Below are 18,267 nucleotides of genomic sequence, written 5' to 3' on the forward strand. Positions count from 1 at the left end.
AGCCTCCACTCTCAGACACAAGACAGAAACAAAAAAAACAAAAAAATCTCAATTAAAGTGAACTAAGTCAAAATAATATAATGTTTGTTTAACTTAGAACACAATTTAACAGGCCTATATTCTTAATTGCAATCAGTTTATTTGTGGAAATGTTTACCTGCACATCAAACTCTTTTGGTATTTGTCTCCTCAAATACAAAAATAAAGTTTGGCCTTTTCGGGTCATGCTACGACCATTACTGCTGCTGCGACTAACGACAAAAAAAAATTCTTTAAGACAAACAATCCATGTTTAAATTTTGCCTCATTTTCCAGTTAATATGAATTGTTGCAGCATTTCTGTTGTAGAATTTTGTACAGTAACAGCATATTGGAGGATCCTCTCAGCAGACAGTAGACTCAGTGGTGTGTTCAGTGGATTATTTAAAACTGAAAAAGGCAACATTAATACACCAAAAGGAGGATTAACACACCACTTGAAATAACTGCCCAATTTCACTAATGAGAGAGGCTTGGCACTGCAGCAGCCATTACATAAACACTCTGTATATTATAGTCTCATACTGAAGGCATGCTACACTTTTCACAAAAAAAAAGTACAGATAATATGAGTGACACTACATAGATAATCTCTGATAATTTATCATCGTAACTTGGCGGAGTCAAGAGTGCTTTGAATCTTGGATGGCTGCTTGGCCGCTGACATGAAGACAATACAGCAGAGAGGTTTAATGAACGAGACGAGGACAAAGGTTGTAGAGACATCTGGTGATGTAAATATGATCCAATCCTTGAGAAATGATTTTCACAGGAGACATGTCGCGTCGTTGACCCCGTCTGTGGTGCAATAAAATCTAAATCTCAGTTAACATCGATGACCTAGAAACCATTGTGATTTATGAACAGATACAGCATTATGTAACACATAACCAAGCTTCAGATCGTGTTTGTTTCATGATGTGACACATCTCCTTCCCCTCTGTGATACAATCTGACCTGTGGACTCTGATGTATAATGTTTAAAGAATGAGCTCCTCTGACCTCAATAAGTAGCTGTGACCTTTGACCTTTGACCTTGTCGCTCTCTTTTTTTTTTTTTTTTTTTACACGAGTAAACACACTCGTTATTTAAGTATCCTTTAATATATACATCCAGCACTGCTTTTGCTTGGCTGATCAGTAACTCGGGAGATTGTGCAAACAGTGTTTTCCCTCAGTTGACCTCTGTACTTTCTCCTGCTCAGATTGTTTCTCAGCAGCTGATCTTGTGCATTTTATAAGATCAGGTGCTCTTAAATCATCATCCTTATTTTAAAACAAACTGTACAAGTTGAGAGTTTGGAATTAATAAACCTAAGATATATTGCCGAGTTGTTTTATGTATGTTTGTACCATTCACATTGGAATTACAGTTGCCATTTCTGAAGGATAGTGTAGCACAAGTATAAGCAAAGATAATTGGTATGAGATCATCTTGGGATTTCATTTGACAAACAATCATGCAAGAGAGCAATCTCGAGGTGCTTGATATATATAAATATATATATAAAAAAAGGTTATTAAAAAAACCTTTTGTGCTGAGGAAGAATCTTATAACACAAATAACATGGTGAATTCTTAAAGCTCATTTTAACATCTCCCTAATGACCTAATGTGTTTAAGTGTTCCTGTTTCAAGATGAGCTGACCTGTTCCAATTCACTACTATATCAGTATTAAATCATTTAAATGAGTGATTATTTTTCTTGTTCTGCCTTCATTTTTATAGTGCGCTAAAATTAAGAATTCAAAACAATTGACTAAATCATTATTTGCTGATATTCAGTGTGTTTCACTTGTCACAGTGTTTCTGAGACCCTGAGGAAACTCATAGCCTCTGTGTTTATAAATTCACTCCTGTGACCTCGTGTCCTGAGGCTCCTAAGGTGAAACTCTGACTCTGACTGACTAAACCTCTCTTAACATGTCGCATAGCTGAGCCCACGTGTGTTTGAGTAAGGACAGATACTTTGTGCTTACCTTGTGGGAGGATCTCAGACTCAATACTGCAAAGTGTTGTAGTCAGATTTACGTGTTTGTACAATGCGTTGGACGAAAGCTCAGAGAGGCTATATCTGTCTGTGACATGTTGATCTCCTGTCCTCCTGTGAGCTTCCTGTCAGCTTCTATTTCTACTGCTTCCTATGGAGCTCTGGCTGAATTAGACCCCCAGTCCACACACACTATCTTGTAATCAGCCATCAGTCAAAGGGAAAATTGTTTCCAAGAATTTGTTGCCAATCTGTTGGATTCTGCAGTCTTTCCTGTGAAAAGCTTCGATCATCTCAGGTGAATGAGGAGCAGTAGTTTTGAGGAAGGCATGTTTATGCACAATATTTTAATCTGTGCTAATGAGTGGAGTTTGTCATCTCTTTTTCTCTCCCTAACTTCAGCTTTACATCTTAGTTTCAGCTGCTTTTTTTTTTTAATTTAGGGTGTAGAAAGTGTTGATATTGATAAAACTCAAGACCTATCTTTTTAGACAGGCCTTTAATGGCATTTTATGTATTTATTTAATTGTCTATTTATACATCTTACCTGGTTTTACTTCTTGTTATATTTAGTTGTCTACTTACATTTGAATAGAATTTTCTTTATACAGCTTGGTCTTTTATAATATTTTTCTAAGTGAATTTGGCAGTAGATGACTGTTCAGGGCCTAAAAAAAAAAAAAGATAAAAATTCATCCTGAGCGTCATTTCACTAAAATCTAAAGGTGGCGCTGGAGTTGGAGGATCACCAATGCTAGTGGGATTCTGGGAACCAATATCAGTAGTCCATCCTATATTTGTCTAAAGACGTCAGTTCGGATCAAAAGTGGTGGACTGACTGATGTCAGCATCCCCACCTAATGTGTTTTAATTTGAAATACGTTAATTTATATTTTTACTTGCTTTGATTTCAAATGGATAACTCGAACTGGAATCAAATTGTTAAGATTTATGCATTGATTCAGACTCGTCTCCAACTACATTTTTAAAACCAAACTACTGATTTCATACTGTGAGGATTTAGCGTCTTTCCCTCCTGACCGATAATCCCTTGATTACAAGTGCTCTTATCAACTTTAAGGGATGCCTTCAGCTGTGGCTGTCTGCGAACGCTGTAAGTCGAGGGTTGAATGCAGCGGCTTATTCTTCTAATTTAAGCAGCCAGCAGTGTTATTTCAGGACTCTCTTACTGCATGACTGTTGCTCATTATGATGGACACCACCTCCGCAGAGACAGGCAGCCATTGATGATGAGGGGATTTCACCTGCTGACGACTGAACTGTTGACAAGAGAGTGAAGTTAGTGTGACAGAGGCTTTGTCTCACTCTGGCTTATTTTTGGGACGGATGAGTTCAGCTCAGAGGCCACGCTGCTGGAGTTATTTCTTCTCCGTGCCCTTGCTGCTCCTCAAACACTTGTACACGTGGCATGTAATCAAGAGCAAACAGCAGTGTTAGAGTTCTGCCAAATCAGCAGGGATTAAATGTTATAAATAGCTGTCTAACCACCTGCCTACTTTTTAAAAAAAATGTTTATCTTAAGGTTTTACTGGTTTGATTTCTGTATTCTAACAGTTAATTAATGCAGTGTTCCATATGGCACACTTCTCTTAGCATACTTACTAATAGTGCTCTTGCATGTTCGGACTCCGACTTGTGAAGTGCAGGAATTTCGACAGGTTAGTGCTGTTTCAAATCTCTCACTGCTGTTCTGCACCGGCCGGAAAAAAACCCCGCAGCATGCGAATACATCACCTGCCAAAACATCTCCAGCTTTAATTATTTTACCCAGAAATTAATGTGTTGTCGTGCCCTCTGCATAAAACACTCAAACACGCTGATGGCTTCTGTCCAGAAGCAGTAGTGAAAAAGAAACACTTTTGTTCGGTGTTCAGAAACAACTGCAGCTTTCTCAGAGGCCTTAATTTGAAAAATCTCTACGTAGGTGGTCCCACCCCTTCCTCTACGTAGCCGAGATGGCGACCGTTTAGGGCGGAAAAAGGTCCAACGTTCCACACTTCTTTTTTGGACCGTTTTGAGTGCATATTCCCTGTACTTGTAGTGCACCACTTGAACGCACTCGTGCACTCAAAATAATGAGTTTTATCACGCAAGTGCACCATGTGGACCACACAGCATGTCTTTACAATGTGCCTGAAAATAAATGACTGTAGTCTACAATTCCTCTTGACTAGAAAGGCTTCTGCATCTGTTTCTGAGCAAAGTGCAAAGTGAGTAAGTTAAATAAACCTGAGCATGAATACACAATCAAATTTATCTGGAGGTTAGGCAGTGTGAGATTTAAATAAAACTACAACATTTACCTCCCTAATTATTTATCAGTTGAATGAATTTCAATGGTCCGCTGAGTAGAAATGTGGTAAAGTTCACGTTGCCTCAGGCGAACACAATGAATGCGTCCATACTATATATAGATGTTACATCACTGCCACCAGTCTATTGAAACACACACAATCCATTAATCGGTTTAGTAAGTGCTTGAAACAGCCTTGTTATAAAAGTGCTTCCGAGGACTCTGGTCACGAGTAGAAAAAAAGCCATCTTACGTACAGCAGCTCGGTTATCGAATGGTTTTTAACACGGACATTAGAAGAACGGAAACAACTGCGTTTATTGTGAGTGAACAGACGGAGGATCGGAGCAATGCAAACGTTAAATAGGATAAACTACCCGCAGCACATTTTGTAAATGTACATAAACCCCTCATTAGATGTGGTGGAGAGACTGTGCTGAGTTTCATTCATGTCACCATGGTATGAAAATAACAAAGCTGTACAGACATCTAAAAGGCTTGGTGGTGTTAACTTTACAACATCTTAGGATGTGAGTGTGAAGGACGTATCTTAAGGCCAGATGATGGTTTTTGGATTTTTGCCAGAGCCTGTTGAGTTTTTTTTGTTTTTTTTAAAATTATTTCTTCTTAAGAACTGGTTCAACAATCTTCTGTCCGGTGAGGAAGTGCCAAACGCCACCTCGGTAGAACTCATTTCCAAATGAGTAGAGGAGGGCATTGAAGATAGGATTTGTCTTTGCAAGAACTGGAAGCACCTGCAAGAGAAAACAAACATCTTCATCATTTTTTTGATACTTAAAGGATCGTTGGAGTTTATTTTAACTTGGCCAAAACTCTTCAAACAGGACCTATGTTTTTTTTTTTTTTATCAGTTACAAAAATATTGTACTCAACAAAGTAATTAACACAGGACCATGGTGACATCACTTTAGTAAACTTCAAACAGGAAACCAGCCCTACTTCACTAGAGAACAACAACTGGCTGATTGTTTTAGAGGGTTAAAATGACCAGTGTTTCCATCGGTGACCTCTAGTGGTTATAGTAATTATGACGAGAGCAAAGTGGTAGATTTTAATAAACAAAATGAGCACTCCCCATTCTTAGCTTCGGAGATACGACCTTCACGTTCTCAAAGCAGGCGTAGATACACATGAGGACGTAGGGGCCCCAGCACATCAGCATGACCCTCAAGGGCAGATTGGTGTTAAACTAGAAAATACAAGTTCATTACATGTTACAAAGTGGATTATTGAATTTCCATGACATAGCACGAACGATAAACAGATGCAAACATGTTTGGTTTAATAATGCGAGTTCTGCTCATCATCTGGTAGTCATGCTGAAGAAGCAGACAGACTGGCTACACACCTTTGGTCATCTCATGGTGAAAAGCGTGTGGCCCACACAGGGTTGGAGTCTAATATGATTATGGATGGAAACAAAACAAACCCATAGCCATACCCGAGTTTCTTATCTGCCATCCAACTTATGATACTTTTAAAAGACTAAGTTAGGTAATTAGACTTGTTTACTTTTTAGCCGGGACTGAGATGAGAAGATAGATATTCCTTTCTGTGTGCTAGATATAAAACTACATAGCTTAGCATAAAAACTTGGGAAACAGTTCGCCTCCCAATCATCACATTTTCGACAAAATATTTGATGTTCTCTTTCCCCTGTTGATCACAGTCTTTTGTACTTTTCGCCAGTAATCAACAAGATATTTGTTCAAACTCGACACCGACACAAACATTCACATGCCAACGCGCAGACCGCAGGTGAAAAGGGGTCAAACGGCGACAATGGATTTAGAGATGAGTTGCAGCACGTTTACCCTGTATTGGTGAAGTTTCTTGAAATGTTTGTGGATGGCGTCATAACACGACAACATGGTGACAGCTGGGAACGTCAGGTAGAGCAGCACCAGGGTTAGCATGTAGGTGATAAAGTCCCTGTTTGAAAAATCACATCGAACATGGTCAACAGTTGTGAAAATGCTTGATGCAGCTGCTGCTTCCGAAAGCATCTCTTAAACAGTGCCCACTGCAGACATTACACTGACAAACGACAGGAAGCTGATGAGCATCGTTGCTACGTTTCTATTTGTCCACCTGTCTCCTCTGGTGTAGTCCAGCGTGCAGCAAGTCCTCATGGGCTCAAAGTCATAGACGCCCCATCCCATCAGAGGAACAGCAGCCCAGAAGATGGAGAGAATCCAGATGATGCTGGTCATCGTCAGAGCCGTGCTCCAGAAGAGCTTCTGTCCTGCAGAATAAAAACATGCTGGATGTCTCAAGGATGTGGGAAGACGTTTGATAACGATTTAAAAAGAAAACAAGTTTGATTTGATTTTGTTTGGTTTTCACTACAAACACTAGCAGGTGTGACAGAATCTGAAATTGTCCTTTTGTTTTTTTCTTTTTTTTTGTACAATTAAACCTCTCAAGAATAAAGCTTCAAAGAAAGTTCTGAGTGTTAAGATCATATACAAATGGAGTCAAATTATTTTCCAAACACCTTCAATAACTATCATCCAGTTTGTGTAATACTGATAATGAGAAGGGTTTAATGTGGTTTACTATAAATATTTAATTTAAAATATGTCTTAAACTGTATTAAATTGTTAGACCCTTGAGAGCAGTGCATGTAAACACAATACTGACGTATTATCACCTTATAAAGTTGATACATACATATTAACGTGTTAGTATATACAGCCAACATAGAGTAACATTGGCATGCATTCAGACTCATGGTTTTAGCCACCAGATTAAATTAAAGTTTAAATTTTACCCCATTTTTAACTCTTCTATCGGGCTTTTCATCTGCTGAATGCTCTACCAGGTTCACTAGCTGGTTTGTTTGTTTATTTATTACTGGGCAGAAATTACGATATAACATGTCGTCATTTTACCCAAATAGACTGATTATAGCATCTTAAACCAAACAATAGAAAATGATGTAATTATGTTTTAAGTACTCTTCTGGGCATCAGATTGAATTTGACTGTAATCACTGGTGCAGTACTGGTCATTGGTTGTACTCACGGGTGCAGTACTGTTCATTGGTTGTACTCACTGGTGCAGTACTGGTGATATCTGTCCCAAGCGACTGCAGCCATGAAACTGATGGACGCGAGGACCGATATCATCCCCTGGAAAGCGTGATACTCACAACCCTCTTGACCAAACGGCCAGTTCCTCAAGAAGACAAAGAAACTTGAGTCATTCTCAAACAATGCAGAGGAATGTCGCCTTTACTCAAGTAACATAAACACTGTTATATATCAGGCTGTAAACTTGCATGGTGCCATTTGTTTAGTAATTGTGTGCTAATTACAGTATACACAATACATACACACTGTACAGAACACTGGAGAAATACTCAAGCACACAAGCACACCACCACAAACGGGATTTTGTTTGTCTGGCTATGTTTGATTACCTTTTTCCCTGCTTTACTCAAAAAGCAATGAGATTACTGATTAAATAAAAGTTTTAAAAAAACAGGAAACTAATGCCGCATTACTTTTTCCTTCACACTGCCTTTAATTTACAGTGTTAGAAGCACCCTGTTTAATAACTTCCATCAGATTTGCTTGTGAAATGTGAACTTTTCACACTGAATAAAGTGGATTGTGGATTTGACTGGATTATGAAACCAGTAGGCTTATTTAGCTTTAGCTGGGTAATGTCGAATACTGGACACTTCTGTTTAAATCGGTAAAGAAATGTAGTACCCACACATGACAAAAGGGGAAGGAATGAATAAAGCGTGTGTCTTCTGTTTGATACCTGACATAGCTGGCATACGCAGCTGTGAGTCCATTGATATTCAAACTGAGGTCGGCCAGAGCAAGATTGAACACGAAGAAGTTACTGGGATTTCTCATCTCCTTCACTGAGAAATAAGACACAATACTGATGGCATTGAGGAAGAATCCGAGCAGGCCTGAAAGTGAAAACAATGAAGAAAGAGATTTACCCTTTAATATCAGGCGTCTCATTTCATAACATCTGTAACCAGTCTGGTCCAATCACAACGTTTTTTTTATCCTAAACTTTATGGCCCAAAAAGTTGCAAACATAAAGGAAAATATTTAAAATATCTTTTGAGTCATTTTGGTATGGAGGGTGTAAACTTGTAATGCTAGAAAATTGAAATCATTCATTTTACTGAGAAAAAAAAAAATAAAAAATCTGCAGAATTTAGGATGTTTTTTTTTTTTTTCGGTAGCTGGACATTTCGTTTTAGAGTGAACTGTCCCTTTAATTCTCAGTACCGTCACCTGCTGTAACGCGTGGTCCACTTACCCCCGACAAGAAGTGCTGTGCCAAATGTAAACATATCAAACTCCGTGAATCCTTCTGGTAACGTATACACTGCCATGTTAAAATGCAAAAATGTCACTTTGCACAAAAAGACACAGAAGTCCCGCTCCGTCACGAACCACCGTCGCTGACCTACTGACGCCTTATAAAGGCTCTTTCACGTGAAAAAGCATAAAGGGACTAATCTTAGTAAACCCCCCCCCCCTTTTGAAATCCCCCGAAGAATGTCCTAACGAGCACACTTCCTCCAAAGTTTCTGGTCGCAGAATGTTTGCGCGTTTTCTGCGCCGTTCAGCGGAGAGATCAAACTCCCCTTCTTCTGGTGTACTTAGTTCAGCTTTTGCTGGTGATAAGGGAAGAAAATGGAAACATGGGAAATGTTGTCTTAACAGACCGGCATGCGATGACCTCATTACTTTTTTTTTTTTAAATTTATTTATTTGGATCTACGAGTTTACAAAAGTGGTCGCTAGTCTTTGGAAAATAAACAAATAAAAAGCAACACTATTAATAGAACAGAAAAGGACAGAAAAAAAAAAAATCCCATTTAAAAACAGCCACAATTTAAGGTTCAGCAACAACAGAAACACACACGTGAGATTCATTTAATTTAGTTTTTGTGATTTTTTTTGAAAGAAAATGTATTTTTGATTTGTCTAATGTTAATGAAGGGCAAATTCCAAACAAAAGAAGTTCAAGAACAGATCTCCTCATACAAGTTGTTCGTGGACTTGACGTAACCAAATGAACAGTGTCAAACAAAAAAACAACAACTTTATATGCAGTTTGTCACAGAAAAAGAGTGATGTATTATTTAAATGAACCTTTTGCACGAATAACTGAAGACAGGATTTGAATTTTGTCTCCACAGTTAGCTATTATAATGGCTGTATGCATCTCACGCACATTTTTACAGTTGTGCTGAGTTGACTAATATTACAAAATATGAGCAATCACGATGTGAAGCCTTGATAGGCTACGAAGTTATTTCAATGTTGTAGCATTTATTGCATGTCTGGCCGACCGTTTAGAGGAATCCCTCTGCTGCTGCTCTTCCTGAAGTTTCCACCTTAAGCAGGGTTTTGGGTGGAGAAGCTTCTTATCCAGATGAAGAGTCTAAGGATGGAGGGCGTCCTATGAATGTATAGGCGTATTTGTGATTTTGGCCTTGTTTATATAAATACAACTGACTTGACTTGAAATAGAAAATACTTAAAAGATGACTCTTCATTTATCCATTAAAGTCTCCAAAGAAAATTGACAATAAATGATGTTTTTTTCTCTCCCTTAAATACCTTTAAATGCCTTTGTTGTAATTGGCTATTTGCAATTTGGAATATTCAAATTGCATACATATCTAGATGTCTGTATATGGTATGCGTATTAAAAAAGAAGAGGGCTAAAGTTTGAAATGGAAAGGGCAAGTTGTCAGGTAGGTTTTGATATTTGGGAGCATTGAAACTGCCTTTTTCTCAGCACAATAGTTCTGTGTACAAGAAACTTCAGCATCAGGAAACCTGAGACTTTTACTGTCATAAAAGAAACTTCTAAAAACTGTCTACACAGTCTGTCTGTCCCTGCTTTTAAACATTAGGCTACATCCTGGTGCAACTTCATGTGCAATGCGTTGGGTTGGGAACAAAGCAAAACTTTCTTGGACCAACGTGCAGAATGTTTCACCTTCCCTCTTTCACTCTAACTGCTAACATTAACACGCAGTCATGACTTTGCAAACACCTGCACGTAACTGCACTTTTGGAGCTTCCTCCACTTCCTTTTTATACTCGCTGTGCTCTGTTGGATTTGACAAGTCTACTTTGCCCCGTGATGGACTATAAAGTTTTTTTCTGAATCATCACGTGAAGTTTGTGTGTTAAACAAGCTTAACTGGGAGCGATACAAGTGCTTCGACCACTGCAACATCTGTACAAAGTTCGTGAACTTTTAAGTTTACTTCCACTGAGGGTTCAAACTGGTGAATTACGAGTCTTTTTTTTTTTTTTTTGGATCAAATACTCACACAGACAGCTAAAAAGGTTTTTTTTTTATGAGCCACATAAGGTGTAAAAAGTCAATTTAACTCGTCAGTAAAAGCATCAGGACTTTATTCATTTATCTGTTGGTCAAAATAACCGTGAAAACAATTAGGGCAGCAGAGAAGTAACCTTTGGCTCTCGCAGCAACCTTTTAAAATATAACATTTGGCCAGAGTCTGATTGCACCACTAATCTGCCCACAGATTACCACAAACTCATTAACTATGAAGTAATGATGTGTCCCAATGGACTTCTAATACCCTTTTCTAAAACTGCCCATATTGTCCTGGCTGAAAGCTCCACCCAGCGTTACAGACTTCCTCACACTCAGCAAAAAAAAAAAAAAAAGAGCTGCAAATTCGATGTTGAACTCTGCATCTGCTGCTGTGACACATGGCACGACAGAAATGTTGACGTCTTAGATAAATCAACAATTTGGAGCATCTGATTTGAGTGTCAGAATATTTGTCTGCTGCCTTCAACCCCAACAAGAGGAGTATAAAAGTGTTTGTTAGAAGCCGAGGGGAGCGGTGTGACGCCGTGCAGGAACATAGCAGCAATGAAAAAGATTCAATAACACAATCTGTTAATCTACTGCAGCTGAATGTGATGAAATAACAGCCGATTCTGAACCAACAGAGAACACGGAGGCACGGGATTGATCAGCTGCTATAAGAAATAATCTAAACCTGAGGAAGTTTTGTTTCACTTCCTAGTTAACATCATTTCAGCGTGAGGCTATTCATCATTTCTAGCTAAATAAAACCCACAGCTAAAGCTCACCTGAATAACATGTCTGTAATATTCTTTCACATTTTCAGCGGTTAAACATTAGTCCATTGGCAAATGGTTAATTACTCCGACATAATCTGTTGGTTTTGCAATGAAACAAAGGTTTCACTGTTGATATTGGATTTGGACCAAAACACTCTGGAAACCAGGAGCAAGATGACAAAGAGCAAAAAAAAAGAAAAAAAGTTTATTTCTATCAAACTACAAAGAAATTCTAAGCAGTTAAGTCGGTTAATTGAAGTACTATTTCCAGATGCTGGTCCTTTACTTGAGTGTTTTCTTTTTGGAAAATGTCTGCTTTGTTTGCACAAAAATTTAGATTGGAATAATCTAATTCTACTCTTCTTTTTTGATCCACCTCCAACATTTAGCATGATACAGTTGTAAAAGTAACTACACTTATAGGAAAAACATTAGTTTCCCAAGTTTTCCACGTGTGACACGTGTCACATGTTGCAACATATGATAAAATGGGGAAAATATGTGGATAACATGGAAATCTACACACATTATACGAAAATGTCCAAAATGTAAAAAAAAAGGTCATTCTATAGCATGTCGTGCGAAATATCATAAAAAAAGTCATACTATAGCATGTTGTGCGAAATATCATAAAAATTTAAAATACTTAACTTTTTCTTCATCCAAAAAAAAAAATCACAAAAAAAATCATACGTACGTCAAACGTATGACGTTTTTTTTCAGCCAAATTTTTTAAAAATACTTAAGACTACAGTATCTCATCTAAAATATGAAGAAAAAAAATCATACCATAGTATGCCGTCCAAAACGTCATACTATAGTATAAATAAAATGAAAAAAACCAACCTTTTGTGTTCTACTGAAGGCACAGGGGTACAGTGGTTAGTGATGCTGCCTCCCATTGAGAAGGTCACGGGTTCAATTCCAGCTGGAGACATGTATGTATTCATCCCAAAAATACTTAAGGGATAATATTGTATCTAAAATATGAAGAAGTCAGACTACAGCATGAATGTCTTTTATCCCAAATATTTTAAAGTTATACTATGGCCTGTTGTTAAATAAAATAGAAAAAAAAAACTAGCATATACCAACACAGGCACAGTGGTGCAGTGGTAAATGCTGCTGCCTCACAGTCAGAAGGTTGTAGGTTCAAGTCCAATTGAAACCAATTTATGTATTTGGCCTAAAAGTCATACTATAGTGTGATGCTTTTTTTCCGGCCAAAAATATAAAAAATACTTAAGACTACAGTATGTCGTCTAAAATATGAAGAAAAAGTCATACCATAGTATGTCGTCCAAAACGTCATACTTTTTCTTCATCCAAAAACTCACAAAAAAGTCACATTATGGTATGACGGTTTTTTTCGGCCAAAAAAATTAAAAAATACTTAAGACTGTAGTATGTCGTCAAAAATGTGAAAAAAAAGTCATATTATAGCATGTCGTCCAAAATATGAAAAAAAAATAATCACACTTTAGAATGTCGTTCAAAATATGAAAAAAAAAGTGAAAAATTAGAAATTGTTGGGAATTCATTTTATTTTAGTTTTCAATTGCATGCTATTGTATGAGTTCATTTTATACTTTAGTCAACATTACATTGTTTGGACCTGAGGCACCAGCACTAACCGATGGTATGACTTTTATTTCATATTTTGGACAACAATGCAAAGTCATACTATAGCATGTCATCCAAAACGTGAAAAAAAGTCATACTATAGCATGTCATCCAAAACGTGAAAAAAAGTCCTACTATAGCATGTCATCCAAAACGTGAAAAAAAGTCCTATGAAATAGGAATATGAACTAAAAGTCCCGTCTTATAGTATTCTGTCCAAAATTTCATAAAAATTTATTGTTTTAGCATGTGTTCCAAAATGTCATGAAAATGTCAGTGTAGTATGTCCTCCAAAATGTCATAAAAACTTCATACTCTATAGAGTGTCCTCCAAAATGTCATAAAAACTTCATACTCTATAGAGTGTCCTTCAAAATGTAAAAAAAAATGTCATAGCATAGCAGAAGTTTTCATGTTTTCAAAATGTTATAAACAGCAAGTTTTCATTATCTAGGGATCCAACTTTTACAAGTTTTTATATCCCTTTGTAACCTCCTTTGTTCATGATTTCACTTCCTCCAAATGTTTGAATTTTAACACCTTTTCATTAGGAGAACATTTATGCTTGCAAAAAAAATTCTCACCTGATAGAAATGCCTTTTTGAATGCAACACCTTCCACATCTGTTCCAGGATGATGTCACAAGGGGAAAGGTTGGGACAGGGGCAGGGCTGGATGTTTTCCTGTCTGGGACAGCCCTTCTGAAAGAAATGGAACAAAGCTGTATTAATAAGAGACACAAAGTGATGACTGGATTAAAGGATTTGAAATTCCGCCGGACAACCTCTTTAAACCTCTGTACCTGGACAGGGATATAAGTGTGGTCAACATTTATTCCTGAGGTTGGAGATTTGGATCTAATAACGAGAGTAACACAATACGTTGTACACCTGGAACAACTCTCCACTGCCATCTAGTGGAAGATTATTGCTAAATTAAAGCCATTTAATGTGTTGAGAGCCATTCTCTCAACGTTTTAAACATTTTATAGACAAAGTCAAAAAGTGACCAAGTTTGAGGACATGCAAACATTGAAACAAAAACACAAATAAATATAAACGTTTGTGCTTTCATATCAAAGCTGTAATCTGTCTATCTTTGTTTGTTTGGTTTTGGTCACTAATAGTGCAGTTATTGTGGGGTAACAAGCCTTGACGAGAGTAATACTGAAACAAAATTGTAAAAATATTGCAGCATTAAAACAAATTGTCAAATAATTAGTTTTTGTTTATTAAGTTTTCGAGGCAACATGAAAAAGAGCGGTATGGTAGATATCCACCTTTCCTGCAGCCTCCGCTTCATTTAAGGACTGTTGTTCACAGTTTGAATAGTCAATCAAACCAATCAACTATTGTAAAGTATTTCTTGGAGAATTGAAGTGAGAAACTATGCAGCCTATCAGCTTCCAGGAAGCAGCAGCCTAATCGTGTGAATGAAAATAACCCAAGTCCCCCACTAATCCCTGCCTATCCTTTTTATCTCAGGATTCAGACCAGTCGGAGCAGTGTGGAGCTGAGCCTGCAAACCAGCACGATGCATACGACGTCCCGTTAGACCAAATAGCAGCGCCTGTTTTCTTTTTTTTTTTTTTTAAATCGTAGTTTAGTTGCATAGGGTTTAGTTGCGTGCAGGACAAAAATGAGTCGACATTTTACTGCTGCTTTTTGTTTGGCTTTAGTTTTTCTTCCTCTGATGAGCAGTTCATGTCCTGCTCAATGCAGCTGCTTCTTCCACAAATTAAGCGACGGATCCAAAGCAAGGTAAATTCATTTAAATTATAACATTTATTTTACTCTCAGCACACGTGTTTTATTATCTTCTGCGTGCCAAATTGATTTTCACCGCAGCTTTCCTCTATTCAGTCACTCTATAGTGGAGGATTAACTTGGAGTTGCTTTTTAATCTCCTTTGCTTGTTACTGAACAATAGTACACTACGTTTTTCTCAAACCATATTATAGATTTCTTTTATATAGAGCTACGAAATGGAGGAATAAAATGCGTTTTGTTATATAAATGCACTTTTACAACCCCATCAAATTTGATGGTGGTTCTAATGCTGTTACTGCTAAATGTCATGTTATAAATTGTTATTTCATTCTTGCAGGAGTGTGCTTTGCAATGATCCAGAGATTACTTTGATCCCTCCAAATTTCCCCACTGACACATCAAAGCTGCGTATAGAGAAGACAGCAATCACACGGATTTCCAGCGACAACTTCCACTACCTCAACAATCTGGAGTTTCTCTGCATGTCTTTCAATTCACTGAACTCTCTGAGCACGGACAGTTTCAAGGGTCTCTACAACCTAGATGAGCTCAGGCTGGACGGGAACTCCCTCACCTCCTTCCCCTGGGAGTCTCTGACCGACATGCCCATTCTGAGGCTCCTCGACTTGCACAACAACAAGATCTCCACCATCCCGGCTGAGGCCACCGAGTACATAAAGAACATCACCTATCTGGATTTATCCAGCAACAGTCTGACCACCATTCCTGCTGACGTTCTCACAATGTGGCTGAGTGTGAAGCCTTCCCAAGACTCTGATTCCTCCAAACTAATTCTTGGTGAGGATAAAGCTTTGGCGTTTTAGGAAACTGAAAAGTATTCTTTTTAAGCTGCCTTGCATGAGAGACATTTATCGACACCAGCAGCATTTAAAGCTGAGTTAGGGATTAGTCTAATTATAGTTATTGTGTGCAGTGTGTCAACTTGTCAGACTAAGTCTTTTTATTTTATCAACAGCTTCTTGGTCTTAAAATGGCTCATTACAGAAGCATAATTAAAAATCAGTTTTTCGTTTCACCGACAGCGCTTTGTCACTCTTGTTTTCCTCGACAGGTCTCCATGACAACGCATGGCTGTGCGACTGCAGACTGTACGATCTGGTCCAGTTTCAGAAATCCCCCTCATCATCCGTGGCTCTCATCGACACCCGGCTGAGGTGCGCCGATCCGGAGAGCCTGTCGGGGGTCTTGTTCAGCGATGCGGAGCTGCAGAGGTGCCAGGGCCCTCGGGTGCACACGGCCGTGGCTCGTGTCCGGAGCTCACTGGGCAACAACGTCCTGTTGCGCTGCGGCACAGTTGGAGTCCCCATCCCCGAGCTGTCCTGGAGCCGCGCTGACGGCAAGAAAATGAACGGCACTGGTAAGTTCTGCTGAACTAATTCCAGATGTGCTTAAATTAGAACGGTGTCTATTTCTGTCCGAGTCAAAGTGTCAATGAGATTAAAGTCGTTCTTTTTGTGGCAATCTGCTTAACTCCGTGGGTGTTCTTGCTTTTTCAGTCCAGCAAGAGATTTCAAAGGAAGGGATCATATGGTCGATTCTGAGCGTGCCTGCGGTCTCCTACCGAGATTCTGGGAAATATGTGTGCAAAGCTTCCAACTTTGTGGGCACCGCAGACGCCATCATCTCCCTGGTGATCACAGATTCCATCCGGTCAGAGGAAGCAGGTGGTGGTGTTTCGAAGAGAAGAGGGAAGAAACCTGGTGGCATCGGAAGAGCGGCATACCAGGAAAAACTTATTGCCAGATATGTTCCTCCACCGACCACCGCGGCCGCCCAGCCCATCATTGAACCTCTTAACGGCAAAGGTGTGACTGGGAAATACGAGATCGAGAGCTACAGCATCTCTGACGGTGCCTCCGAGGGACGAGGCAAAGTGGCAGACGCTCAGAGGCCGGTGGAAGTGGGACCGAACGCTTTGAGTAACTTAGCGGCCAATGCCTCATCCTTACAACAAGCTCCGGAGAAAAGGGTAGTGCGTTCGGTGAAGGTTATTGGAGACACTGACCACACCGTCTCTCTAAACTGGCGAGCGCCTACTGCCACAAACACTACCGAATTTAGTGTCCTATATGCTGTATTTGGTGAGAGAGACATGCGCCGGATCAATGTGGGCGCTGGAAAGAACCGGGTCACTGTTGAGGGGCTGGTGCCCAAGACAAAGTACATCGCTTGTGTTTGCGTCAAAGGCCTGATCCCGAAAAAGGAGCAGTGTGTAATTTTCTCAACCGATGAGGCAGCCAGCGCCAGTGGCACTCAGAAGCTCATTAATGTGGTGGTGATAACGGTTGCGTGCGTGATTGCTGTCCCCCTGACGCTGATCGTGTGCTGCGGGGCGCTAAAGAAACGCTACAAAAAGCTGCTGGGGAGACAATCCAAGGAAATGCAGGACTCGTACGTCACGTTTGAGACCCTCAGCCCTGCGGGAAAAACTAAAGGGATGGAAGGCGAGTATCTGACCCGGATGAATCCCGACGAATCCAACAGGCTGCTCTCAGCGAGGTCTAGTGTTGACTCAGGGGCCACAGTCAGGACTGAGGGGCCACCTAACGAGTACTTCTGCTGAAACCAAACGTACGCCTCAATTTCCAGAGGATGCGCCTTGTTTTCTAACGGCCTGTGATGTGTGCACAGAGACCCTAAAGTCACAAACAATCCTCTTTTAAGGGGTCTTCAGAGGACACTGACAGGTCTGTTAACATTGGATACAAAGTTATTTTACAGCCTTGTGGGAATAAAAGCTGCCATTCATTTGGTGGACAGCAAAAAAGGGAAAATATACAGTTTTAATAATTACATAGTGTAAATGTGTAAAAAAAACTTTTTTTTAATTCATGATGCTGTTTTAAAGTTTTTGTTTTGCGGAGAAAAATGTCTGGATGCCCTAAACTCTTTTAAACCCAATCTATTTTTTTTATTTTCTTTCCAAGATGTAACCTCTACACTGTGTTGAACTCTTAATTTAAAACAGAAAGTATTTAGAGCACCAGCAGTCTATTTAGTCTATTTTGTATGTCAGCACGATGTTAACATGCCAGGTTTACTGTTGGATCAAAAACCTAAAATACTGTTAATTTTATAACGTGTAAATATTTGTAACCTTAAATATATGTGTATGTATAAATGTATGGTATGAAAATAAATATTTTTTTATATTGATACATGCTTAAAAACGCTTTTCTTTTTTTCTCAGAATAGAATTTTTTTTAATAAATCAATATTCATCTTGACTGAAGGAGAGATTTTGTTATATGCCTTAACAAGTCTTATTTAATGAACATAAATATTTAAGCAGATTGCTGAAAAATGAAAGCAGCTGTAGTGCAACATATGGCTAATTTGAGGTAGCACTAAAACTAATAATGTTTTGTA

The 18,267-nt window shown here is 38.8% G+C and overlaps 2 protein-coding genes across 2 annotated transcripts; one reads left to right on the forward strand and one right to left on the reverse strand.

Moving 5' to 3' along the window:
• Positions 1-4,642: 4,642 nt before the first annotated feature.
• rgrb (retinal G protein coupled receptor b) lies at positions 4,643-9,002 on the reverse strand. Its single transcript, XM_069159821.1, has 7 exons — positions 8,658-9,002; positions 8,139-8,295; positions 7,423-7,544; positions 6,456-6,609; positions 6,179-6,296; positions 5,439-5,553; positions 4,643-5,097 (listed from the first exon to the last, which is right to left on the reverse strand). Exons 1-7 carry the CDS (start codon positions 8,731-8,733, stop codon positions 4,961-4,963), a joined length of 879 nt encoding a protein of 292 aa, XP_069015922.1. The 5' UTR covers positions 8,734-9,002; the 3' UTR covers positions 4,643-4,960.
• Positions 9,003-14,746: 5,744 nt separating this feature from the next.
• On the forward strand, positions 14,747-17,975 carry lrit1b (leucine-rich repeat, immunoglobulin-like and transmembrane domains 1b). The gene is made up of 4 exons (XM_069159822.1): positions 14,747-14,868; positions 15,215-15,675; positions 15,950-16,255; positions 16,395-17,975. The coding sequence occupies exons 1-4, from the start codon at positions 14,747-14,749 to the stop codon at positions 17,459-17,461; spliced, it is 1,956 nt and encodes a 651-aa protein (XP_069015923.1). The 3' UTR covers positions 17,462-17,975.
• The last annotated feature ends 292 nt before the right edge of the window (positions 17,976-18,267 follow it).

The sequence above is a fragment of the Embiotoca jacksoni genome, unplaced genomic scaffold (assembly GCF_022577435.1).
Source record: "Embiotoca jacksoni isolate LCO1_2020_lvr unplaced genomic scaffold, fEmbJac1.0.p SCAF_26, whole genome shotgun sequence".
Lineage (NCBI taxonomy): Eukaryota > Metazoa > Chordata > Actinopteri > Embiotocidae > Embiotoca > Embiotoca jacksoni.